This window comes from Cercospora beticola, chromosome 3 (genome assembly GCF_033473495.1).
Source record: "Cercospora beticola chromosome 3, complete sequence".
NCBI lineage: Eukaryota > Fungi > Ascomycota > Dothideomycetes > Mycosphaerellales > Mycosphaerellaceae > Cercospora > Cercospora beticola.
In genome coordinates, this window is record NC_088937.1 from 2,736,364 (window position 1) to 2,760,613 (window position 24,250).

At 53.4% G+C, this 24,250-nt stretch overlaps 15 protein-coding genes across 15 annotated transcripts; 7 read left to right on the forward strand and 8 right to left on the reverse strand.

The window, feature by feature from the left end:
* Positions 1-839: 839 nt before the first annotated feature.
* On the reverse strand, positions 840-4,353 carry RHO25_005039 (uncharacterized protein; the record flags this gene model as incomplete). Its single annotated transcript, XM_023595946.2, has 3 exons — positions 840-1,136; positions 1,191-4,030; positions 4,092-4,353. 3 exons carry the CDS (start codon positions 4,351-4,353, stop codon positions 840-842), a joined length of 3,399 nt encoding a protein of 1,132 aa, XP_023457392.1.
* Positions 4,354-5,716: 1,363 nt separating this feature from the next.
* Positions 5,717-6,318, forward strand: RHO25_005040 (uncharacterized protein; the record flags this gene model as incomplete). Its single annotated transcript, XM_023595947.2, has 2 exons — positions 5,717-6,205; positions 6,259-6,318. 2 exons carry the CDS (start codon positions 5,717-5,719, stop codon positions 6,316-6,318), a joined length of 549 nt encoding a protein of 182 aa, XP_023457385.1.
* A 265-nt stretch (positions 6,319-6,583) lies between these two features.
* RHO25_005041 (uncharacterized protein) lies at positions 6,584-6,982 on the forward strand (the record flags this gene model as incomplete). Its single annotated transcript, XM_023595948.1, has 1 exon — positions 6,584-6,982. The coding sequence occupies one exon, from the start codon at positions 6,584-6,586 to the stop codon at positions 6,980-6,982; it is 399 nt and encodes a 132-aa protein (XP_023457386.1).
* Positions 6,983-7,233: 251 nt separating this feature from the next.
* RHO25_005042 (uncharacterized protein) lies at positions 7,234-8,914 on the reverse strand (the record flags this gene model as incomplete). The annotated part of the gene is made up of 5 exons (XM_023595949.1): positions 7,234-7,777; positions 7,853-8,045; positions 8,092-8,124; positions 8,178-8,641; positions 8,691-8,914. The coding sequence occupies 5 exons, from the start codon at positions 8,912-8,914 to the stop codon at positions 7,234-7,236; spliced, it is 1,458 nt and encodes a 485-aa protein (XP_023456573.1).
* A 603-nt stretch (positions 8,915-9,517) lies between these two features.
* On the forward strand, positions 9,518-10,354 carry RHO25_005043 (uncharacterized protein; the record flags this gene model as incomplete). Its single annotated transcript, XM_023595950.2, has 1 exon — positions 9,518-10,354. The coding sequence occupies one exon, from the start codon at positions 9,518-9,520 to the stop codon at positions 10,352-10,354; it is 837 nt and encodes a 278-aa protein (XP_023456572.1).
* A 163-nt stretch (positions 10,355-10,517) lies between these two features.
* Positions 10,518-11,566, reverse strand: CHS7 (Chitin synthase, class 7; the record flags this gene model as incomplete). Its single annotated transcript, XM_023595951.2, has 2 exons — positions 10,518-11,263; positions 11,329-11,566. 2 exons carry the CDS (start codon positions 11,564-11,566, stop codon positions 10,518-10,520), a joined length of 984 nt encoding a protein of 327 aa, XP_023456575.1.
* Positions 11,567-11,942: 376 nt separating this feature from the next.
* On the forward strand, positions 11,943-12,635 carry RHO25_005045 (uncharacterized protein; the record flags this gene model as incomplete). Its single annotated transcript, XM_023595952.1, has 1 exon — positions 11,943-12,635. One exon carries the CDS (start codon positions 11,943-11,945, stop codon positions 12,633-12,635), a length of 693 nt encoding a protein of 230 aa, XP_023456574.1.
* Positions 12,636-12,649: 14 nt separating this feature from the next.
* Positions 12,650-13,219, reverse strand: RHO25_005046 (uncharacterized protein; the record flags this gene model as incomplete). Its single annotated transcript, XM_023595953.1, has 1 exon — positions 12,650-13,219. One exon carries the CDS (start codon positions 13,217-13,219, stop codon positions 12,650-12,652), a length of 570 nt encoding a protein of 189 aa, XP_023456569.1.
* A 147-nt stretch (positions 13,220-13,366) lies between these two features.
* Positions 13,367-14,068, reverse strand: RHO25_005047 (uncharacterized protein; the record flags this gene model as incomplete). Its single annotated transcript, XM_023595954.1, has 2 exons — positions 13,367-13,450; positions 13,517-14,068. The coding sequence occupies 2 exons, from the start codon at positions 14,066-14,068 to the stop codon at positions 13,367-13,369; spliced, it is 636 nt and encodes a 211-aa protein (XP_023456568.1).
* A 230-nt stretch (positions 14,069-14,298) lies between these two features.
* RHO25_005048 (uncharacterized protein) lies at positions 14,299-14,870 on the forward strand (the record flags this gene model as incomplete). Its single annotated transcript, XM_023595955.2, has 4 exons — positions 14,299-14,346; positions 14,425-14,485; positions 14,574-14,703; positions 14,759-14,870. The coding sequence occupies 4 exons, from the start codon at positions 14,299-14,301 to the stop codon at positions 14,868-14,870; spliced, it is 351 nt and encodes a 116-aa protein (XP_023456571.1).
* A 359-nt stretch (positions 14,871-15,229) lies between these two features.
* On the forward strand, positions 15,230-16,188 carry RHO25_005049 (uncharacterized protein; the record flags this gene model as incomplete). The annotated part of the gene is made up of 2 exons (XM_023595956.2): positions 15,230-15,302; positions 15,371-16,188. The coding sequence occupies 2 exons, from the start codon at positions 15,230-15,232 to the stop codon at positions 16,186-16,188; spliced, it is 891 nt and encodes a 296-aa protein (XP_023456570.1).
* Positions 16,189-16,302: 114 nt separating this feature from the next.
* On the reverse strand, positions 16,303-17,233 carry RHO25_005050 (uncharacterized protein; the record flags this gene model as incomplete). The annotated part of the gene is made up of 2 exons (XM_023595957.2): positions 16,303-17,037; positions 17,093-17,233. The coding sequence occupies 2 exons, from the start codon at positions 17,231-17,233 to the stop codon at positions 16,303-16,305; spliced, it is 876 nt and encodes a 291-aa protein (XP_023456577.1).
* A 1,187-nt stretch (positions 17,234-18,420) lies between these two features.
* Positions 18,421-19,992, reverse strand: RHO25_005051 (uncharacterized protein; the record flags this gene model as incomplete). The annotated part of the gene is made up of 1 exon (XM_023595958.2): positions 18,421-19,992. The coding sequence occupies one exon, from the start codon at positions 19,990-19,992 to the stop codon at positions 18,421-18,423; it is 1,572 nt and encodes a 523-aa protein (XP_023456576.1).
* Positions 19,993-21,453: 1,461 nt separating this feature from the next.
* Positions 21,454-22,122, forward strand: RHO25_005052 (uncharacterized protein; the record flags this gene model as incomplete). The annotated part of the gene is made up of 1 exon (XM_023595959.2): positions 21,454-22,122. One exon carries the CDS (start codon positions 21,454-21,456, stop codon positions 22,120-22,122), a length of 669 nt encoding a protein of 222 aa, XP_023457323.2.
* A 446-nt stretch (positions 22,123-22,568) lies between these two features.
* Positions 22,569-23,867, reverse strand: RHO25_005053 (uncharacterized protein; the record flags this gene model as incomplete). The annotated part of the gene is made up of 2 exons (XM_023595960.2): positions 22,569-23,094; positions 23,146-23,867. The coding sequence occupies 2 exons, from the start codon at positions 23,865-23,867 to the stop codon at positions 22,569-22,571; spliced, it is 1,248 nt and encodes a 415-aa protein (XP_023457324.1).
* Positions 23,868-24,250: the final 383 nt, after the last annotated feature.

A 24,250-nucleotide genomic window follows, 5' to 3' on the forward strand; every position in this document is an offset into this window, starting at 1 on the left:
GTTTGTTGGTTTTCGAGAGAAGTAAGGTAGAACAAAAAACGATCAATCGAAGGCACGTTTTGTTACAAGCAATCAAACGATCGATCGATCGGACTTTGTACGTTGTGAATGCTACTGGTGTCTAACGCAGGAAATGCATACATAGCATCCAGCTTCGATATTGGGAGCTTTCGGCGTGAGTCAATATTATTCACAGGTGGCAATGCTGCTGTATCAGAGCTCTCGCTCAAGGAAGAGGTGGAGACTACCAGGAATGTCAGTGAAATGCTGAGCGGATCTCACAACGAAGAAGTTGCCCGATCGAAGGAGTCTGGCCAGATCATCTTCAATTGCCCCATCTCTGCAAGTACCATCAAAGGTCTGGAGGAGTGTGACACAAAGTAAGCTGCACACTGATCTTATACATAGCAACTTCGTATCGAATTTGTGCTCTGGATTCACTAATTCCTCCGCCTTCTGCTGTCCTGCCCCTTTCCTGTGACCCGCAAGATCTCGGAATCCAATAAAAGCAACTGTACAATGATGATCATGCCGTGGATCTGGGCTGTCTCTCTTCTTTTTTCCTCTCGCTTTCCCTTCCTACACCAACCACCCAACGCTCAACGCAAAAAGACACTAGGCAATACTAGGGTAACATCCGACCGAATCTTATGGTCGTTCTCGATCTTGGGTATAAAACGAAAATGGGTAAATGAAATTTTCTCGTAAAGTCAATGCAGTGTCCGAGTGTCAGAGAGAAAGAATGGCAGGGTTTTGATCGTGGTGGCTGTCGACCGCAAGCCGGAGGTTGTCCCAATGCAGTGTTGACATCGTTCGTCCCCATGCTCGACCAGTAATTTTTACTGCTGCTCCACTGTATCCTCGGTATATGCTCTCCAGTACGTTGTCAACAGCGATAGGACCTGGCGCTGTGTCATCCCGTCCTCGCAAGCGACCTGCAAAGCAGTTCCGTCTTCGAATTCCAGAATCACCGAGTAGGGCAACTCCTGTTGGTCCAGCACGGGCATGAAAGGCGCCTTGAACTCTGCAAGTGCGTACCTCTTCATGGCGACGCCTCGATGGATGTCCATCGCCTGTGCAATGGCGAATTGCAAGACTCCGTAGTCGTCAATCGTTACTATCCGACGCTTCCAGAGCTGTGTTTTGCGTTAGCCTAAAATGTGTAAGGGGAAAGACGGGGTTGTGCTTACCAAGGAATCTGGGAATTGTACGTTAAGATCACCAACCACCACGGCTGGCGGCGTGTCAGGCTTCGAAACAGCTAAGCTCACAGGTCTCGCAGCCTCTGGAGCGCTGAGCATACTGTCACTCTTCGTGGGGCTCCTCGGCTCGACTGGAGAATTCTTCTTCTTCGATCCAGTCAAATTACTCATGCGCTTGAAGAATCGGGTCGCCTTGCTAGCCTTCTCTGGAGCGACGTTCTCGTCGTTTGAATTGAGAGACATGGCTGAGTTTACGCGAACATTAGGTGGCGGTGGGGGAAAGTCATCCAAAGCAGGTGCTGATTTCTGTCTCTCTTTCCAAAACCGGCTGGTCCGGGAGCGAGATGACTTGACTGAACGAGTGTCATTAGAGTACAGTGAATTGTTAGACGAGAGCGGAGGTTCAGACTCGACCGCAGGCGGCGAAGGAGTGGCGGAGGGAGCTGCGGAGAACGGAGGCGTCGGACCGTGTGCGGAGCCAGGGGCTGAGGAGCCCGGACGAGCTATGCGAGTAGTGACAGAAACGGAATCGCGTTTCGTGACAGGATCATGTTGAACACTTCCGGTCAGCCATTGTTCTTCGTTAGACATGGCTGAGGTCGGTGTGTTCACCGCACTCCTGCTCTGCCGCTTGCGAGACATAGGACGAGTCGCGGGAGGAACTCTCCTGTTCTGTGTGGCAGATCCTCCAAGTGAGTTCTCACTTGATTCTCTAGCTGACAGCTCGGCCAATGCTTGGATGCGTCTGGATATACCGGACGACACATTTCGCGCGCGTCCAGCAGAGAGCAGTTCTTGCCTTTCTGCGGGCGGCATAGGGCTGACGGAACGGCTTTTGATGGACGAGGGGCGGCTCTTGACAGACGGAGGTCGCTCGTCATCTGCTGGTTTCTCGGGGTTCGTGAAAGCTCTCGCAATTGGCATAGGTCGAGGGGCATTGGAAGCTTCGATGCTGGCGGATCTGCCCTGGAATGCCAATGCTATCGGCGACCTCGCTACCGTGATTGGTCTAGCTTCCTGCACAGTGGCGCTATGCAACTCTTCGTACAACGCGTCGTCGTCCGAATCTAATTCCTCTTCATCGACTTCGTTATGTAGCGTGTCCAGAGCCAATGGCTGCACGTATCCGCGCCTGCGTTTGACCAAGTCACTATCCGAGCGTTTGTGCGGCGAAAGCGACCCAGCTGCATTTACAATAGAGGCATTATCCTGCTCTCCAGGGAGCGAGATGGTCGGTGCTGAAGCCCCTCCTTCGTCGACTTTCAGATGCTGCGACCCCTTTGCTGTTGTCTCGCTATCTTGCTCTGACATGAGAGGTCGTTCCGTAGGCGTCTGACTGGGTGTTGTCGAGGCAGCATCGTCGTGGTTTGTGTCCGACTCGTCTACTGTTGCATCAATCTGTGCAGCTTGCAACGATGCGTGCGATACTACTTTGGCAGCCTTCTCCTCCGAGATATCGTCAAGGACTGCATTTTCTGGTGCTTCGTCTATCGTCTCCTCGGTTCGTTGTGTGTCGGGTGTGCCGTATCGAAGTTCAATGCCTGAGTCGGCTTTAGTAGACTGATTTTGGCTCTCGTCATCTGTGCTGTGCTGCTCGGGTTCGCTCTCCGCCAGAATCTTGCTCTGCGCCTCTTCTTGCTTGCTCTGTGTCCCTTCGTCAGATGGACCCTGTTGAGATTCGCTCGCCATCGGAACACTGGGGACTTCTGGCGCGTCCTCGGTGATCGAACTGAACATCGAGCCCTGCGACTTGCGCAGCTGCTTCTTCCGCAACTCAACGGCTTTCATGAGGCGTATTTTGTCTGCGGACATAGGGCCGGATTTGTGCAAGGGCGCGGATCTGACGCTTCCACGCGACATTGGTCGCGATGCAAAAGTGGGAATGTCAGGGATGGGCGGCATAGCAGGCGCGGCAGACTCGAGTGCAGACGGTGCAGTTGCAGATCGTGACATGGCGGCTTGGCCGCCCGAGGACTTTGGCCGGAGTGCTTCCTGCTTCTTGGGCATCGTCTTGATGGTGGCAGGAACGGCCGACACGCGTGGCGCAGTTGGGCGCAAAGCCTTCTCCGGCGCGTTGATCGGACGCGGTGCGAGCTTGACCTTCGGCTTGAACAACGCGTCGTACTGACTGAAATCGAATGGCTCTTCATCCATGGACTGCGAGCGCATCGCGCCTCCGCGAGCAGCGAAGGAATTGCGCTCCGGCGAAGGCTCGGGAGGTCTCTGATCGGGCGGTTGGGAAGCAAAGCCGTGGAGCTGCTCCTCGGGCAGCTTGTCCTGCGTATCTCGAACGTGCTGCAATGCGGTAGCAGCATCTGACAGTGACGACTCTGTGGGTGGCGGCTTATGCTCGGGAATTACGAGGTCGTCGGCAGCTTGATCACCTGGTGCCGATGCTTGCAGCGGTGGCACTGGCGACTCCAACGGGGTCAGCGGAAGTGAAGTCGATTCAGCAGGCACAGGTAATGTCAGCGCAGGCGACTTTGCCGGAGAGGCCGGCGGAGTCGTGCGTCTTGAGGCGGTGGTGTGTGCATGGAGTGAGGTCATTGACCGCGGTGCGCGTTTGCCTATCCCACGATCTGAACGGTATCTCTGCGAGGCTTGCAGATTTGCTGCAGATGCGCCTGTCTCCTCGGTAGTCCCCTCGTCTTCATCCTCCTCGCGCAGCTCATCAAGGCGGCCCATTGAGGGGGACGGAGAAGCCGTGTGCAACTGAAAAGACGCGGCGAGTGCAGTGTCGTTGAGCCCATCTCCGCTGGTCAGCTCGAGCAGGGTTTCGTAGGGGGAGTAGCGTTCGAGAACGTCCTGGAGGTGAACCGATGTGCGCGCTGGATCGCAAGTCCCGTTAGCCTTTGCTTCTCCCCATCCAGGCCTGCGCTCTCCACGTACCTTGCAACAATCGCGACGTTCCCTCCGGTATGTACTTGATCAGGATCCTTCGGCGGCGATACATGAGCAGGCCGTACAACGGCGATGCCTCTGTGTACGCCGCCAGGGCATTGCGGGCCTCGGAGACTCCATGCTTTCCTTTGCCCAGCAGATCCACCGAGTCTCGCGAGGTGTACTTTAGCAGGAACCAGCCTCCAGCCTCGGCGATGGCCGTCTGATATGCCTCCGTGACTTCGGGCGTGTCAAGGCCATTCAGTGACATTTCGCGCGCGTGAACGGGAAGTGGTTCCGCAAGCGCTGCGTGCACCACTCGTCGGTGGGCAGATTATCCTAGGTCTATTCGGAGGTCGCTTAGTGTGGGCATTGACGTTTGAGACATTACACCTGTCCGACAGGCGAGTGTGTGAGGAGTGTCGCCAGGCTGACGACGCACGCTTCTCGTGAGGTGCAAGGGCAGAGTGTAGCACCGCAGGAGGAGTTGCTCGCGGGCGCCTTTGCACTCCAGGACGCTCAAGTGAGGATAGAGTTTGGGGCGAAGGCTAGTTACTGCCAGGTGCACCTCGCTCGAGCCAATGGGCGCGATGAGAAGGATGGAAAATGGCTTCAGGAGATAGCGCATGGCGCGCAGGCTGGCCCACCACACTGCCCTCTGCCGCGCCGCCGCCAAAAGCACACCCCTGGGCGACGTGCGCACGAGCGCTTGTCGCACCTCGGTGGCGGCGATCAAACACGCAACATCTGCGAGTCTCGCCGGGGGTGCGATGATAACATGCTGCGTGCTATGATATCGAGCGTTGCGCGTGTGTGTTCATCACCCTCGCAGCGGGCAACGTCCAACGGCGGCGGCAACTCTCACGATGCGCGGTCATGGCGTGCATGCATGCACAATCGTACAATATGCACATCTCCTCCGCCGACTGGACTCCGCACCTTCGCGCTCTTGTTGCCAACTTGGCGACAAAGTTCCGACTAGAGCACGCGATCGCCGCCATCACCACCCGCCACACCCTGGCTCGACGTGCCTCGATGATGAACTCACTTGCCTGCACTCGCGGTTGGCGGGGGAAATATCATCATTAGCATCGCCTCTCGCCGCGAAGCATGCTGCAACATCACCCAGCCGCAACGCAGTGCGTGTAGAAACACAGACACCTGATCGAGGAAGGCCATCGAGCTTTCCACACACTTCTCCGCCTGTGCTCGGCGCGTGGCTCCGACACCGAAGCCATTGTAATCTGTCGTGCGGCGGACCTGAAGATCACACACTCGTCTACCCTTTCCGCACATTGGATCTGCCACGCGGTGCTGAGAGCTCCACAGGTACAACAAAACTATGGCCGCCGTGAGACATGCACGCACGTGTGCGTCAGAACCGGCCGCTGCTCAACTGCAACGTCCTGCTCAGTATGTACGAACGTTGCACTGCTGTGAGATAACTCCACACACTGTAGGGTGGTGCTGCCGCAATGTCTTCATCCATCGCAGCCGGCCGCGTGAAGCTGGCCCACTGCCCATTCCTGCCTAGCTTGCCCCGTCATAAACCACACCTGCTCTGCTCCTAGCATTTATCACAAAACAGCAACGACATCATCGAAACTCTCTGCAACAAACGCAATCCCTCAGACATGGGTGTATCCAAGCTGCCGCCCGTAGCAGACATCCCAACCTTACCAACAGCGGACCGAGCAGCAATCCTCGACTTGTTATTCGAGCCAAGCACACAACTCCACACATTATCAGTCCCCTTACTACATGAAAAACAATTTGAAAGCTACACCGACCTGATTTCATCCATCGGCGTCCAACTCACCGACCTCGCCGAATCTGCTTCATCTTCAGACACAGCATGGCTCGAAAGCATTCTCGGCTCACATCCTCGCCTTGGCGCAAAGAAAGTTGAAAGCGCGCAATCGCAAGCCGAGCAAGCACAATTGCAGGGCAATGCACATGAAACAGAGCAATTGCATACTCTCAACGAAGAATACGAGAAATTTTACCCTGGCCTTCGATACGTGGTGTTCGTGAACGGGAGGAGTAGATCTGTGATCATGCACGATATGCGTGAACGGATCGCAAACAGCAACCTCCAGGCAGAGAGATTGGCGAATATCAGGGTGAGTCCTTGAATCGTTTCTGGTTGTTTCACGCTGACAGATAACGTCTGCAGGCCATGTGTGAGATTGCTGCTGATAGAGCGAGTAAATTGTCCTCGGCGCAATCGTCGTAGGTTATGATGCGAAGACAAAGAAGTCAATATGACCAACAAGCAGCGAGAATGGCGCGTCCATGTTTGCCTTAAGACATTCCATAACGATTGCGATTTCACATTGCCACTTACAGAATATCATATTCACGACAAAAAGAATGTTTGCTCGCTAACAACGCAAAATTCTGTTGAAACGCTTCACTATTTATGTCATCGTCTCAGATCAGATCTCCACGATGGATATCCCAGCACCAGAGAACTCACAACAAAACCCTGAACTGCACAGATGTCCGAACCAACCAAAGACAAGAATAGCAACACCGCCGGCGGCGAGAAGAAGCAAGGCAAGAAATCAGCCAAACAAGCATCTGGTTTTGGCGTTTCAGGAGGAGGACAACAGAAACAAGAGCCAAAGAACCTGCACCAACTCCTTGAAGAGACAGGCGTGAAATCAAAGAACAAGAAAGGAAAAGAAGGATTCAAGGCTGGATCCAAGTATGGTGCCTCTGAATTCGTCGACGTCTCATTGGATGATCCGGTCCAAGAACGTGAGGATCCAGACTATGAGATGATTGACAGTAAGGATACTTCGTATGATGGGGAGCAGCATCGCTCGTACAATGGCCAGCCTGATCACGCTCGCAAGTATCCCAAAGGCTTTGGGAAGGAGGGCGAGCGTAAGTGAGGGTTTCTTCCCGCCCATGCTATGAGGTAGCGACGACGTTCTGTTGCAAGCACAGTGCAAATTCAATCTCAGAGAAGCCGAGATCATTTGAGTAGAAAGCCTCAATTGCAGTCAAAAGGGCCTTCAGTCTGAGGTCAGATGATATCCATCACCTGGTAAATCTGAACCTCGGACTCTCATCAGCCATCTCCGCAATCTCTTTCTCCGTCTTCCCTTCAATTCTGTGATCTCGCTTCCCCATACTGCGCTGCTTATTCTCCCACGTAAAATAAAAGAACATGAAACCATGCACCACACCCGCAAGAGCCACCAAAGCCACATTCACAGAATGTCCCTTGGTATACAAAGGCGCATCGCTGTTTGTATACAACCAGGGAGAAATAACGCCAGGAATATTTCCCCAACATGATTTGCATCCCCGAAGCTGTGGCCCGTTTACCGTATCGAGGATTATTCGTGTTGAGCCAGGCGATGTTGAGGCCGAGGATTACGTAGATTCCAGCTGCTGCTACGAAGCAGCCGAAGTAGAGGACTCCGGGGCCTGTTCCAGTTAATCCAGCGCCTACGAGGATGGCGTAGCCTGTTGCTGAGATGAAGGCGAAGATGGAGGCGAAAGGGCCACGGAGTTGGGTTCGGTCGCTGAACCATGCTACGATTAGGTAGCTTATGGCTCCTGTGGCGTAGCACGGCACAGTGTAAAGCTGGACAATGGCGGTGCTAGCATCTGGGAAGATCTCCCTGATGATGGTGGGTAGGAATGTGGCATAAGCGTAATGTGACACATTGCCACAGAATCTATTCAGTCCTGTTAGGACGGACAGAGTAGAATTGAAAAATATAAAGCAGTACTCACTGTGTCAATGAGAAGACATATGTCTTCCAACCTTCATGCCAAGTCTGAAATCTGCCCCGTCGAATTCGTTGGTAGTCCCTTGGGCGGCTCTGCGTGCCTTAACAAGTGCTCGTTCCTCCTCGTTGAGGAAGAAGGCAGTGTCAGCGTCGTCCGCTAGTCCCCAGATACAATAAAGGCCGAGAATGATTGTTGGTAATCCTTGAATGATCACTGGTCCACGTCAGTAATGCTCGCACCAGAGATAGGCATTTCGTACAGATCCATCTCCATCCACTCATTCCTGCCAATCCTGCGAAAAGAGTCAGCACTCATCTTGAAATTTCTCGGGAAGTTCTGACTGACCATCCATAAATCCAATACCATATGCGAGTAGTCCAGCAACGGAACCGGAAATAGCGGCGGAAACGAACAAGTAACCCGTGCGTAGCGCGATTTCCTGGCGCGTATAGAATAGGGTCAAGTAGATGACTAGGCCTGGAAACAAGCCAGCCTCCGTCAGTCCAAGCAAAACACGACATGCGAGAAGCCCTCCATAAGTCTGCGTGAAGCCCGAGAACGTCGCAACGAAGCCCCACGAGATGGTGATGAATGCAATCCAGCGTGACGGACGCACGTAGTGCTTCATGACCAAGTTGCTTGGAAGCTCGAATGCGACATAAGTTGGAAACAATACCGTGATCGCAACTGAGAACTCATAGCCTGTCTCCTGGTTCATGCCTAGGTCTTCTTCGAGGCCGTACAGTCTTGCATTTCCCAGATTAACACGATCAATGAACGACATGAGATAGAGCAGCATGACCAAAGGACTGTCTTCTGATCAGCCGGGACACTGCTAGCGACGAAGTTCGTACATACATCAGCCATCTGTCAATCTTGCGCACGAGACGCTTCTCCTTTGCAGGATCGATTAAAGCGAGAACGCTCGCTTGGTGTTGCACATCTTGGTCTTGTCTTTCTACATGTTCGCCAGACAGGTCCTCGTCCGCCTTCTCGTCCTTACGATCAGAAGCAGAATCATCGGAGTCTGTTCGCTGTGGGTAATCGCTACGATCCTTCTTTCTGAAGCTTAGTACCGCCATACTGGCACTACTGTTCATAACAAGACTGCGAAAGCACCTAACGTTTCACAAAAGGAGCGAACATGTGAACCATACATATTCTTTCCCCTCCCACCTACTCCACGTCGCCTACAACGCAGGATTCGAGTCCAGCATCGTCATTCGAGGTGACTACCAAGTCCCAAGCGACGGGTTCGTGAGGAGCTTGACATTGGCAAGGCCATCGCGGCGATCTGTAGCGTGCGAGCCATGCGCCAGTGACGCACGCCAAATTCAGTCGTATCGAAGTACACCACGGACCTATCGCCGATATGATATTGTTAGATCGTGCAAGCGAGAAGGAATCTTGTTGTGATTGCTTTGCTCGTCTTGGTGGAAATGAAGAGTTGAAGTCGCGAAGTCGCGTTACGAGCAAGGAGTTTGAAGCATATTCTTGATCGGTTACAAGGATGTGACTTTTGCCGAACTGCCCCTTCCTCTGGTGGGGCGCCCATTGCAGGCTAGCGTAGCACAAAGTAAACAATTAAATCCACTACACTTCGAACATCTATGAGCGAGAAATCAGAACATGCGAGGAAGCAGTCAAGAGCAAGACAAGCAAAGCACACGCGAAGCCATTCCAGGATGATCACCCTCTTATACCAGATCCCAGCGCTCATCTTGGCACTATGGCTCTTCACCGCGTATATGACAAGATCATTCCCAACCATCATGGGCAAGCGCATCTGCCTCGTCATCGCCCACCCGGACGACGAAGCAATGTTCTTCGCGCCAACACTTCGCTACCTCTCCAACCCGGAGCTCGGAAACCAAATCGTCATCATCTGCTTCAGCAGCGGTGATGCCGACGGCCTAGGACACATCCGCAAAAAGGAGCTCATAGACTCAGCACTTTTACTCGGAGTCCGCAAACCAGAGCACGTCTTCGCGATAGAAGACAAGAATTTTCCAGATTCAATGACAGCAACGTGGGATGCGAAATTGATCTCGCAAACGCTGCTCAAAGCCTTCGCTCCCAATGCTAGCAGTACGCCTACGAATAAGGCCCCAGAAGCGAACATTGATGTCCTGATCACGTTCGACGAGGGAGGAGTCAGCGGACATCCGAATCACATCTCGCTTTTACACGGCTGTACGACGTTTTTGAAGACATTGATGCAGCGTCATACAGGGTGGGAGAATCCGGTGAAGCTTTATACACTCACGTCAGTAAACATAGTGAGGAAGTATAGCAGCATACTGGACTCGGCGGCGAGCGTTCTGGCAACTGTCTTGGGTTCCAAAGAGAAAGGAGCTTTTCCCAATCCTTTGCTTATGGTAAGCTCGCCCGGAGATGTGAGGAAGGCGCAGCAAGCGATGACAAATGCACATGTCAGTCAGATGCGATGGTTCAGATGGGGGTGGATTGGGATTTCTCGATACATGGTCGTGAACGATTTGAAGAAACGGAAGGGCGTGTAAATATGGTAAAATTGCCATAATAGATCATGGTCTAAAGAGCTCTCCGCAGAAGCACATCTTTATGTCATTATGACATTAAAAGTAAGCTATGTTCATTCATCTGGTGTGATTCCTTGATCCGTGACGCCTCGCTATGCAATCAAATAATAGTGCAGAAACTCAACTAGTATCCATAGGCTGAGCCCCTATGCCCAGGCTGTTGAACCACTCCGTTGTCGCTATCTTGATAAAATGTGTTGCGCTTATCTTCGTCCATCAATGGCTCTTGGATCTCCCAGCTGTGGTTCTTCTCCTCCACGCTGAATTCGAGATCTTCCTGAGTAATGCTGTCCCAGTACTTGTAGACCATCATAACGGCCAGCAAGTTGAGTAGAGTTGCGACAAATAGTCCGTCCACGTAATGCTCCACGTTTTCGCAAATGATCTCGCTGAACGCATACATCAGGACTTGTCCAATGATGAGAGCGAGGACTCCGACAATGATGTGCAGCAGTGGCCATCTTTGTTCCAGTGTTCCGAGGACCAGAATCACCTGGCAAACAACGTAGACGGCCAGGTAGATCGCGCTGAAGAGGTATACCACCACAAACAATCCGATTGTGCTCTCCGGTCCGAGTCCTCCCCAGCCTTTGAATGTCAAAAGTGACACAGCGAACGAGATGAGAGCCATGATAGTGCTGCAGCCGTAGATGAGCCAGATCGAGAGTGTCGTGCCATCTTCGTACATTGCGAATCCGACGAATCCACTAATCATCAGGCAGATGCAGGTTGCTGATACCAGTCCGCACTGGGCAGCCACGAAGTATGCGTATGCGCCGCTTGAGGGAGGAACCACGCCGCAGTCGATGACCAAGGAGCACATCGTAAGTAAGGTGTATAGGTAGAAGAAAGAAGTCATCTCTTTGCGCCCTGTTTATGCGATTAGCCATATGCTCCTCCCAAACCCTGTGGTATTCCAGTTCTCCTGCACCTACCCACTGCTGTGAACTTGCTCCGCACGTGAATGATCATGACGACCAACATCACGAGGGCCAGAATGTGCGCGAAACCAGTCGCGCCTTGGAATATTATCGTGTTCGCCAGTTCGATGGATCGCGCGTAGCAGGTCGTCTGCACGCTATTGGTGCCTGTGATCGGCGAAGGGGGCCCTACCAGAGGACACAGCGGGAGAGGGACCTTGTCGCATATCGACACAAAGTCACCGAAGCCCATGGTGGAGGTATTGGTCGCACGTCTGGCGCAGTGCGGTGGTGGGCGTGGTCGGAGTGGTCGGACGGAGAAATGTTGGTGACTCGCAGTCGGCTGGTATGCGCAGCGGGCGTTCTTATCAATGCGTGGATAAGTACTTGGCTGGAGTCGTCAACGGCTGCTGGGAGGGCCGAACGATGGGGCTGGGTAACGAGTGTGGTGTTTCAGCGCTTGGATGGGCGAGCGCAAACAAGAGGAAGGGGCGTTCGGAAGATCCTTGTCTAGCAACGACCATCCTGGAAATAGCATCACGCTAGCCTCTTCCAACCTCCTTTTGCCAAGCCTGCGCCTGTACACGCTTCACTTTTGCACAACTCGTCCACTTCAGTTGTGCATCGACATGGCTGACGAAGAGAAGCCCAGAAACCGCAAGGAGCGGCGGGCGGCCGCGAAAGAAACTGGCAAGCCTGTCGAAGCACCCACGAAGATGCCCAAACTTAAGATGGCCAAGCCTGATTACGATGCTCGTCCAGCCAAAGGCACAACTTTACTTGACTTGTACGAACAGAAGAAGGAGCTTCTGGAAAAGGGCCAGCCTTTCGACAATAAGTACTCCGATGGCGTCCCGCGAGGTGAAAGTGGCAACATCCTTGATGTCGGGCTAGGAGACAACGAACCTATCGGGCCTGTTGGAAATGCCTTCTTCTGGTCGGTCTGCTTGAGTATGCTGCATTTCACTCTGGACGTCATGACATACAACCAATACGCACAAGACATCATATGGCCTGCCATATTCCGACGGTCCGGTACCATCTTGCCTATTCTCTTCATCGCTATTTTGATGATGAAGTCGGATCTGGCGTACAAGCTGGGCGTGGTCAGGCAGCTCCTGTTTCTTGTCGCAGCAGTGGGGGCAGGATGCTATTTGATTCATGTGGGCAATTCCTACGGCTACTTTGCGGTAATGAAACAGGCTCCACCACTTGGCACATTCTGGATCTACAGCGTCGTCGAGCTGGACAAGTGGTATGCTGTTGCCAGCCTGGGACTGAATTTTGCATTTCTGCTATGGAACGGCTATACGTTCTTCTGAGACAGTATCTGAGACTATGGGAAAAGGGTTGGCACTTGTACCGCAGGCTTCTGAGCATCAGCAATGACAGCAGAAGTCCTCGTCGATGGTCCAGGCTGCGAGAGGTTCTCCCAATTCATGTTGGACATCGTCTCTAGGTCTGCTGGGTCGAAAGTCGTAGCAGGCTGAGCAGGACCTGCCGCTGCTGCAGCCTGGTTCACGAAGCCGAACACTGGCGCATCGAGGTTGACGCAGTCTGCCCAATCAATCGGATTGTCCGCAAGGAGCCCAAATGCAGCTGTCAGCTCTGCATCCCTATCCTTGCAGTGTTGGCACAGATAGGGGACTTGTTCTGGAGCAAATCGAAGACAGTCGCGACTCATCCAGATGTCGTATTGGGGGCCATTTGCACGGATGAAGGTGTACAGTCCGAGACACCTCCAGTCCGCCAGATTTTGTGGAGAAGGGTTCTCACCAGCATACGCTACACGCCTGTCTCGGTCTAGCACGACCTTCTCGAATGTCTCGCACAACTTTACGCCTCGAATGTTGCCGATCTCTGGCCAGCGGCATCGATCGCATTCGGGATAGAGAATGAAGCACATGATGGATGCTAAAGTCTTTGCCTGGACATGGACCGTAGCTGCACAGGTCTTATGCTCTCAACACGGATCGGTAAGATGTCGAGGACGGCGATGCAACGAGATGTCCCGCGGGCGATCGGTGGTATATATGCTCTTCTGTTGCATCATTCACTCAAAGTCGCTTTTGGCCTCCGGGGGCACATAGTTTCGTCGTAGCAGGAAAGTACGAAGTCCTTTCTCGACCCTTGTCATCTATACCATAGTGTTAGCTTATCAAGATTACATCGTGGCAAAGCGACGTCTTGAAGGATGACTTACAAGGCCGTAGTCCTGCTTGACACCGTTCTCGATCCATACTCCATAGCTTCCCATCATGTTGGCCATCAAGACATCAGTGAACAATCTATCCCCAACTATGGCCACCTGACTCTCCCGTGTCACTCCAGTCTCAGGCTGGCTGCGGAAATATTCCATGATTTCAGAGTGACATCCGGGTTTCTTGGTACTATGTCGCAGGACTTTTACTCCTGTGTTGCGTTCGAGTAGATCAGCTTCTGCATGCCCAGGATCTGAATTTGTGCCGGAAGAATTGGAGACTATGAGTAGCTTGGATCCAGGATATGCTTTACGAAGTTCTTCAAATTTGGAGGTATAAGGTGGGTGGATGACATTGGTCTTAGGAAGTGCGAAACAATTATCCTTATCAAGAACCACGGCTTTGATGTCCGGTTTCTTGTCCGAGCCAGGCTTGATGAATGCTTGTGAAAGGGGGACTGGCAGTTGATCGAATGTCGCGATGGTGTGATGGGGAAGACATAACGACGGATTGACTAGTAGCCGAAGTACGTTGACCGTCGCTGAGGCGTTCATGATGGAGCTGAGAGATGTAAGCTGAGATGACAGCTACAAAGACGCATGTGAAAGCAAGAGGCAGCAGGTCCGAAGCTTGGCATCGCGCTAGCGCGAGAAAAGTGAAGCTCTGGGCTTTGCGACTACGCAACTCGCGCTCCACCTCCGACACGACAACGACGTCCATTCGACTCTCTCGCGCCCGAAATTCACCTCGACCCTTCCGCGATCACGGATATTGAGTCGCGAACATGACTTCCACAATCGGCATCCCGATCAAGCTCCTCAACGAGGCCACCGTAAGTGTTACTCTGCAACCACTTTGCGGCGGACCTGCGCTTACACGAGGATTCTGTAGCTGACGATATGCGCTCTAGGGACATCAAGTCACGGTTGAGATCGACTCCGGCCAGACTTACCGCGGAAAGCTTGTCGAAGGTGCGTCCACAATGAGAACAGTCGGAGAAGCTCCAGAGGGCGTATGATAATGGAGGTAAAAAGACGGGAGCTGACAGGTTGATAATAGCTGAGGACAACATGAACTGCCAACTGGAGAACATTAACGTCACGCAACGCGACGGACGCGTCACACACTTAGATCGAGTCTACATTCGAGGTTCGCACGTGCGACTGTTCATTGTACCGGACATGCTGCGGTATGTGACTAGCGTCTGCCTACGAATTGAGCGAATTGACACTGACTATTGACAGAAACGCACCCATGTTCAGATCGCGGAACACACGAGGACGCGGTGTTGGTTTGGCTAGAGGAAGAGCAACTGTGAATCGCGCTCGTGGCTCAGGACGAGGCGGCAGAGGGTAGAGGATGGAGACTCTTGGGATGTCACGAGATACGCCATACTGAAGGAGCGACATGAAAGGAGGGCGTGGTCGAACTCCGAGGTGTTCTTCCTCATGCGAGCAGGCCGGGCAGGACGTGCAGAAAGGCGGCGTGGAGGATATGCCGCGAGCAGTGCAGATACTTTGAGGCAAGGCTGGAGGGAGCGTTGGACGCGTTAGAATTGTGCCGTCCCTCCGCAACAGATATGTGATTCGATGTGTAGCATATCGAAATCGTGATGACACTGCCCCTCCACTTTCCGCTCAACTTTACCCTCTTCCACTTACACTTCCACTTCAACCTCCAACATGTGATTTTCGTATTCTCAAGCCATTCTCGAAATGGACATCAAACACTCGCGGCATATTCTGCTGCTCGGTACACGCGAGTCCGGCACGCTGGACGTTGTCAAAGGTAAGAGAGGCATCCGCAACCGGCCCAGCCACAACGCCTACCACCAACAACGTCTAACGACTTGCCAGATCTCACAGGTTCCGCTCCCGATCCGCACGTCGATGGCTCCACGGCTGGGCTGACGCACGAATGGAACGCCGAAACCGCATATTATAAAGCGAACGTACCAATCTGGATTGACGAAGTGTCAGAAATACAGTCATGGAAGACTGAGTTTGTGAAGGCAGAGGCGAAGGAGGTGGTTGACGAGGTCGGAGCGTGGATCTACTGCTTTCAGCGTCAAGCAGATGGCAAGATCAGTCCAGAGGTTGAGGAGGCATTGAAGAGCATAAAAGAAGTAGTAGACCAGCACTCGCTTGCCCTGGATACGACGCTGCTAGCAGTAGCGAAGCCACATGGGAAGCAGGCTGTAAGCAGCGCGACTGCGAATCAAGAAGAGCAAGAAGATCTATGTATGCAGTACGGCTTCGAATACGTGGACTACAGCGCAACTGGCAAGAATGAGTACGGAGAGAAGGTGGGATTCGAGCGGCTGAAGGAAGTTCTCGAGACGAACGAATGGGCGTCTGGGGAGAATGATGAGGTAGAACTCGATGATCTGGACTTCACGGCAGAGGACTTTGGCGATTTTGGCACGGAAGAGGCAGAGATGACCGCTGAGCTGTTTGGCATGAAGGCTGCGTTGAATGAAGAGGACGACCCGGATACAAGTGGAGAGGGCTTCACCACTGCAGCACAAGCTGTTCAAGTGGACGACTTGGACAAACTCATGTCGCAGCTACTCGCCGTGAGGGAGCAGAGTGCTGGTTTGCCAGAAGAGGAGCGTAAGAAGAAGGCAGCCAAGGCCGTTAAAGACATTATGGATGGGAATCCAAACTTGGGATGACGTGCCCAATGCAACCCAATCACCAAGTGCTCTAAAAGGTGGAAACAGACATACACCTCCCAACTCCGCGCTGTCATCAACTCGTCAACCGGCCAACCATCAACGTATCCACGCTCACAGCCAAGCCACCAATGCAACGAGACCGACCAAACTTCCAGCACTCGCCATGTTGAACCTGGAAGCGGAAGAGTCAGAGTCACCTCCAGTGCTATTTCCGCTGGGTGTCTGCGTGGCATCGGCATTGTTCGCGGAAGCAGTCGGGCGAATCTGCCCGTCCTGAACGTTGGTAGTCGTATAAGTCTGAGACGCAGAGCTCTCGCCAGTTGGTTGCGAGACCAACCAAGCTGCGCTACCTGTCACAGCCGCTGTGTAATAGTAGCTGACCTCAGTCTTGTTGCCAATCGGGTCTCTGAAATTGACAGTCGAGGTTTCCGTGGCCGAAGAGCCAGAGCCAGAGTCCAAAAGACCTCCAAAGACATCATAGAGGTAACCTGCCAATCCCACGGAAGCTGTCGCACTAGCCGCGCAGTACGAAGAGCTGGCGCTTGACAATTGGGATGGCTGTATGTCCGCCTCGACGGCACTGTCCGGAGCATGAGCGGTATAACATGCAACGCATCCAGCTAGTTGATCCCAGAACTGCGATTCGCAAACACACACTCGCTGGTTCTCGTCGCTCTGACCAGATGGCAAGTTGTTTTCATCAAGACTAGACTCGTCACCGTCTTGCGATTGTGGGTCTGCGTTCCGTCTGCTGTTTCCGTCACTGGGAGAACTAATGTTCAGATTCCAGAGGTCGTTGAGGAAATCTGGCCCGCCATAGATGCATTGGGCTTGGATGGCATAGACCTGCAAATCACAGTCAGCGTCTTTGCGTCCAGGAAGATCAGTCGTAAGAACTTACTGCGTTACACGGAGCATTGAAGTCAGGATAGCCACTTGAGTTCCTTGGAGCGCATACTGAGGATAGGTATGCAGCAAGACCATTCGATTGTGCTCCCGCCAGGACCGCACTGGCCAGAATCAAAGATGTCGTTGTCCACATACTGTCCAGCTTATCCGAATTGTCTTCCAATGTAACTTGGCAGGTGCTGCTTGGTACAGAGAAACCTCAGTGTAATATCTCAATGTCTCTCCTTCTACTAGTGCTTGCTCTTGTCAAATACCACAGAACGAAGTTCGCGCGCGACACAGGCGGCGCTCAATGTATATACATCTCTCCCCAGCTCCCACAAAGGCACATGCACATCGCACCATGGAAACGTCCATCGCCCGTGTCGCCACGCCAATGGCAGGCAGCCAAAACCGCCCGCTCCAGCCATCAAGCGCCCAAGTTCCAGATTTCCAAGCAAGTACAAATCCGGTTCCTAGTCCTGGCTCTCTCGCCCGCAAAAGAATTCAACAGGGATCACAATCCTGTTTACCCAAAACAGGCGTCGTCAGCCGTCTTTTGCACCTCAACTCGGAAAAGCGAAGGATTTGGATGAACACTAGAATTGCGACTCGACTTGGCTGAAGAGTAGTGGCGTTGGGGGGCCTTATAATTTCTATTTTTGCTTTCGAAGTGGTATCCGAAATCTCGAGGTTAGTAGTCTCGATGTCAAGAACGCGATTCTCGTCATTGCGAGTTGTTCATGCATGCATGCGTGCGGGGAGACGAGAGAAAATTTCCCGATTCGTAGTCTGCAGAAGCTGGGTGCGTGTCCCGTCCTGCGGTACAGATTCGCTCAGACTTGTTCGATCCGGGTATTGATTGCTGGCGAAGCCGCAGAGCTGCAATTATCATTAGAACCTGGCTTGATGAGCATAGAACACAGACCATGGTGCCGTGACCTGTTCAAAAAGTCCTGATGATCGGGTTGAGCTGTGACGATGAGCTTTTCATTCGTCTGCTATGTACGAATCTCGAAACGAGTTTGTGGTGTACCCAATATGCTTCCACGCGCTCCACCATTCCACGCTACCAACAAATGAATTGTGCTTTCGCCCCCAAATATATCGGTTTACCCAATTTTCCATTGATGCGCCGTGCAGTGTTCCAAAATGCCCCAGAACGTTTAGATATTCCTTCCCCCAGTGCTCCTGTCGCTCAATGAGACTGTGCTGTGTGTGCATGTGACTGTTTGCTTTCCATGTTGCATGATCGCTTGGACGCAAATGTTTCAAAAATTACAAGGAAATGGGAACTGCCCTCTTTTCGGATCCTTGAGAAGAAAAAAAGCCAGATGAACTCTATTCGCTCTGGTCGACAACATCGGTCCTTCGAAATCTTTCCAGCAGACCATCGACAGTGCTAGATTTGGGGAGTGGTGGCTGTTCCGATTTGAGCTCGACTTGCATCTCCCTCGCAAGCGGACTGCGCGGACTCACGGACCCTCGAATTCTCCTTTGTTCCTTGTCCATGTTGTGTAACTCATCGATACTGCCATTGTACCAGCCAGTTGCGTTATTGTAGTTGGGAGAATTTGCGTATGCCACCCAAACATGGCCATCAAGCTCGTCGTCCTCGTCGGCCGTGGAGTCGGAAATTCCTGGCCCTCCAAAACGGAACTCGTAGATTTCTGATCTGGCGTCTTCAGCGTCTGAAGCGGAATCTGTCGTGGTATCGGCAAGTGTGTAATATGTGTGTTCTTCGCCATCCGAGGCAGGATATCCGGCTACGACGAAGTCGTCTTCCAAGTCTTCGGCCTCGTTGGCATCGTCGTCGTCTTTGTAAGCTCGGGCCTTGCGGTTGTTGGCTATCTGATGATTGATCGCTCGCAGCTCCTCCTTTAGTCGGGCTCTCGAATAAGCGTTCTTGGTCTCCTCGATGCGAAGTTCGATGTTTTGAGCACTCATGACAAGGTTGGCGTCCGGGGTACGTGCGTACATCTCGTCCTCCAAGGTGGTGGCAGAATCAACGCGCTCTAGCGGCTCATAGGTCATAACATCGTGGAAGTGTTTCTCGAAAGCTTTCCGTTGGGACGATTCGGTGAGTGCAAAGATAATTTCGTCGATGCCTTCCCACTGTTCGGCGTTGGGTCTGCGCTGTCGCTGGGCTCCGGAGATGACTTTACGCCATAGTTTTGCAACTTCCTCGACCGGATGATTGAGAGGCCCTACGCCCCATGCTCCCAGGATCAGCCGCTTGGTTCCTTTCATTTGCGCGATTCGGAGCACAGCCTTCATCTTCTGCATCATAATGCTCCTGTGGTCATCACAATAGCTGACACCGCAGCTGCAGGCACCCTCCACATCTTCGGATCGACCCTCTCGCGGATGCTTGAAGGTACCAGCGGTGATGACATCGACGAAGAAGCGCTGCTTCTTCTTGTACTCCTCGGCCAAGTCGTCGCGGAACACAAGAATGTCGGGCGAGTAGACGCCACCCTTCACGGGCAGCATATAAAAATCATCGCTCAGGGACTCATACAGCGTGGTCCGGGCGCAAAGGTATTCCTCCTGACCTCCCACGCCTCTGAGAAAGCCGCCGCCCCGGACCGTCGTCGATCCCATGTTGTGCACGCCAACATTGGGTTGCTCCTCACTGGATCTGCGGGTGGCCGAACTCACGAAATGGCGATAAGAGATCTTGCGGGCGACATCGAGACAGCCTCCAGACTCTATCCGGACACTGAGATGCGAAGGGTGGGCAGCCGTTGCGGCATTCTGTGGGCTCTTGACGACAATTTGCGGGTCGTCAATCAGTTCGCTGTGCATCACGCCATGCTTCGCCTTGATGCTGGACCGTAGGGCTTCTGGTATCGCTCGGGCGATGGTTTGTCTGGCGCGTGATTCGCGTTCCTCGCGCTCTGCTCGTCCCATATCTGCGACGTTGTGTGGGTACGACACTGGTTGGGAAAAGGCAGATAAGAGGAAGAGGTATGTACGGCGGCGAGTGCGGAGGATTTAATTTGGCCAGCACCCAGAGTTGAGCAGACCAGGTGTCGTCACGCGGTTATGGGGGCAGCGAACGGTCTTGCCTTTGCGGCGGGCTTATTAGCCGTCGTCAGGTTGCATGTGAATCGCCTGAAGCTCGGCAGAAGCGGTGGGTTGATGATGCAGCACAGATGGTCTCGTGCGTGGATCCACGTATGGGAAATGGGCGATAATGAAACTACTCAGCATGGACAAAGGCTGGACCAGCGTCGAGGAGTGGTGCGAGGCGGGGTACTCGACGAGGCAGCGTGCGCGCGGTTCACGACTGCGGTGCGGGAAGTGTAAAGAGAGGAGAGCAGTGGAGTGGAGTGGATTGGGAAGGGCAGGTGAGCAGACGACGCGACTGTGGGCGACATCCTCATCCGTCGAAGCTTGTTGCTTCGCTGCCCGTGCATCTTCATGTGAAAGGCGGGAGCTGCGAATCAGCGGGCGATGCTGAAGTTAGAAGGCGCACGACAAAGGCAAGCGAGCGGACGACACTTGGGCGCAGGCATGCGGCATGCGTGCGCGCGCTGCTTCGGGAATCCTCATCTCGTGCCGCGACCGGGTGTGCTGCTGTCAGCTGCACCGCACCCTCACTGATCTCCGACCCGCACTTCCCTTCTCTTCGCGCGCTTCCTCCGCTGACGGTGGTGGTGGACGAGCACGTGGCGGGACTCAGGCGAATCGCGAGATGGCTGACCATGTGACGCATGACTTGCAGTGCTAGCTGCCTCGCAAAGGGAATGGTCGCCGTGGGGCATTGCGTTAGAGCTACGCCAAAAGTACGAATCGCCCGAAGCAATGTTCCAGCCGGCAACTCATGGCACTTGTTGCGAAAGAGTGGAATGCGCCCACGACCGTTGCAGTGCCGGTCCAGACAATTGAAAATGGCGGCGGCGCACAGGGATGGGTGCTGTAACATTTCTTCACATGCTGCTGCGCTGCCGCATTTCTGAGCTTGTGATGCGCCGAACGCGGCCTCTGATCTATCCCGACCAGCATCGGCCTTCGCTGCACGGAGGAGTCGCTCACCCCATAGCTGCTCATGCTGGCTCACGAGAACGCATCGCCTCTTCTGCGCTGCGCACTGCAGCACCAATTCACACCGGAGTCACCGCCCGGCGGAGAACCGGTCAGCATGTGCGTGTGCTGTTGTTATTATTGTCATTGCCGTATGACGAGTAGACGTGCTGAAGCCACCATCATCCTGGCCGCCCCGTGTCCCGTTTCGCCCTCTTGGCAGCGATCCCGTCCTGTTCATCATCTTCATGTGACAGCAGCTGACGCAGAAGCGGTCAGTGTTCCAGCAGAACACTCATCCGACATTACACTGCCTTGCCACCCTCTCGGCCAGACATGCCCGGCATGAGTGCCCCTCCGCCAAAGGACAACTACGTCCCCCTCGCCCAATCAAAGCCCTTCGTGTCCACGCTGCGCTACCCCTCTAGCAGAAAGACCATCTACGACCGCAATCTGAATCGCACGAAAGCCACAGAGACCTCGCTCGCCTCCTTCGCCTACCTGTTCAACAGCCTGATCACCTACCATCATGCCAAGTCAGGCTCGGTCAGCGAGATCGAGACGCGCCTGAACCGCGCGGGATACCCCATTGGCATCAAGATGCTAGATCTGGTGCTCTATAGACAGCCGCCGCGAACTGCTGCACGGCCTACGCGCATGCTCGACCTGCTACAATTCATTCATGGAGCGCTATGGAGGGCTCTGTTCAACCGCAGCGCAGATGCTCTGGAGCAGAGCAACACGAAAAAGAATGAGTACATGATTGTGGACAATGAACCTGTGGTGAACACATTCATCAGTATCCCAAAAGAGATGAGTCAGTTGAACTGCGCGGCTTTCGTCGCGGGCATTATTGAAGGTGTATGCGATGCGGCTGGCTTTGGCACTGAGGGGGTCACAGCACATTGGGCCGGTGAAGGAGACGAAATGTGGCCCGGAAAGACCATCTTTCTGCTACGATTCAAGGATAACGTACTTGAGCGAGAAGACGCGATCAAGGCGGGAGGAGGTTGAGACTGGTGTCCTACGTCAAAATCAGCAGCACAGAGGCAAAGCTTCACGCTACTGATTCTGCCTCCGGGGTTTCGCATGCAGCACATGCCGCAGCTGGCATTGCGAGATCTGCTCGTGAATGCGAGAAAACGATTCCTGGCCCAGCACGATGACTTCACAACCGAGAGACAAAAGACGTCGGTCGGGATGTCATACTGAAACATCCGCGCATGGGTTCAGATTCGCCATGTCCGGTATTTCGACTGTCACGCAGCCCACGCGTGGCACGCATGCAAAGTTGCATGAATCGAGACCTGAGAGCGAATATGACAGAGCATCATGCGGTGGCGTTGCAAAGCTCGAGGGTGACTGGTCAGAAGAACACGACCCACAGTGGCACACTTTCACATGCAAAAGATTATCAGCCTGTGACAGAGATCTTATTTTGCCACGTCAGGCACGAACTATCACAGTGCCTCGACGACACCAATTGGCACTGCTATGGGCAGCAGAGTACGTTTCCAGCCCTTGGGCTGGTCTAACCCTCCCACCGGCACGCCGCTGACTGCGTCTTCGCCATCAAAATCATCTCGCATATGAGTGTCTTCTTCCGCGCTCTCTCCTGCTGCACGCCCGTCTCGACTCGCCTCGAACAAGTCCTGGTAATCTTTCCTGAAATCGGAACCACTTGTATCGAGCAAGCGTTTTCCGAGCCACGTCAACCAATACCCAAGATGCATGCAACACATGGCGATCATTTCACGCCTGTATGCCATCTGTTGCTTGGCTGAGGCACTGTAGTCTGTCATATGGAGAAGCCATAGGCAAATTGCCTCGCGAGTTGCATCTTGCTCTGTACCTTCCATTTCCTGATGAGTCAAGACTGCGAGCATGCTCTGCTGCAAAGCTGGCAAGAATGAGGGAGACGAGGCAACAATGTCTCGTAACAAGCCATCCCACATCAGATATGCGCCATCAAGAGGCGTCCCGAGTCTATCAATTGTTAGCTTGTAGTCAAGCAAAATTCACGTGCAAAAAACTCACCCTCGCTTCGATGGGATCAGCAAGTTTTCTTTCACCAATGTCTCTGCCACAGCCTTCCTCTTCAGCCTGCTCCCTTCCACAAGTCGTACGAGATTCCTACTAGTCGCTCTCATCTCCTCCGTCTGGTCTCGGGGCTTCTTCGACTTCAACACCTCCCTCCTCGAACCTCGATAAGCCTTGAAGATCTCTTTTGCACGAGCTTTCAACTCTGGTAATGACCTCGCCTCAATTGCTTCGGTCTCCGGCTCCTCCAACTTACTCCAGTAGAACACCCACAGCCACGCCAGTGCGTCATCTACAGCTTTCACCAACCTCTGAATCGCAGGTAATTCATCGTGCGTCGCCTCATGCCTTAGTGTGACGAACTCCGAAGGCATACCGATTTGCTTCGCAATAGCGAGCATCGAACTCGGTTCTAGCGAGCGCTCCTTGTTACGTCCAATATCGCAGAACCCGGTGACGAAGCGAGTGAAGGCCGCAGAGTAGACAGCTCGATTGCTGAAGAAGGAATCTGTAGAACTGTCGCTATTGTTGTGATGGAGGATGGCATCTACGAGGAGCGCAGTGCTTTCTACAGAGTGAGGGAGGTTTCCGCGCATTTTCCATGCCATGATCCGGGATACTGCGTGTTGTCGATCTTCTGCGGAGTTGGAATAGATTTGTGAGCGGACGGCGAGTAGGTCGGCTTGTGTGCGCCATGGTGTGATAGTGGGCCTGACCATTGTGATATAGAATCGATCTTGTGCTGCAGAGGTACTTGAGATCGGGAGCTGTCGTTTGTTTGCGATTTTCTTCGTTAGGTATAGAGCGGGCTATGGACCTCAAATCATGTGGTGGCTCTTCTGGCTTTTCGCTTGAGAATTTGATGTCGCAACCGCTGGGCCCTTCAAACTTTGTCTTCCTGCGAACCGCAGTCACTGCTACCAGAACAGTAGGCTCTATCCGGTCCACTTCTCATATCAAGGAATACAAGGTGATCAATCGCTTAGTCGTCAGGGACTGCTTGGTAAAATCTTACCAATCCCCAGGAACCATATCGATATGTATCCGCCCCGCCAGTCCCCGCCGCTCAAGCTGCAGTGGCAGCTCCAGCAGCTTGCAGCTT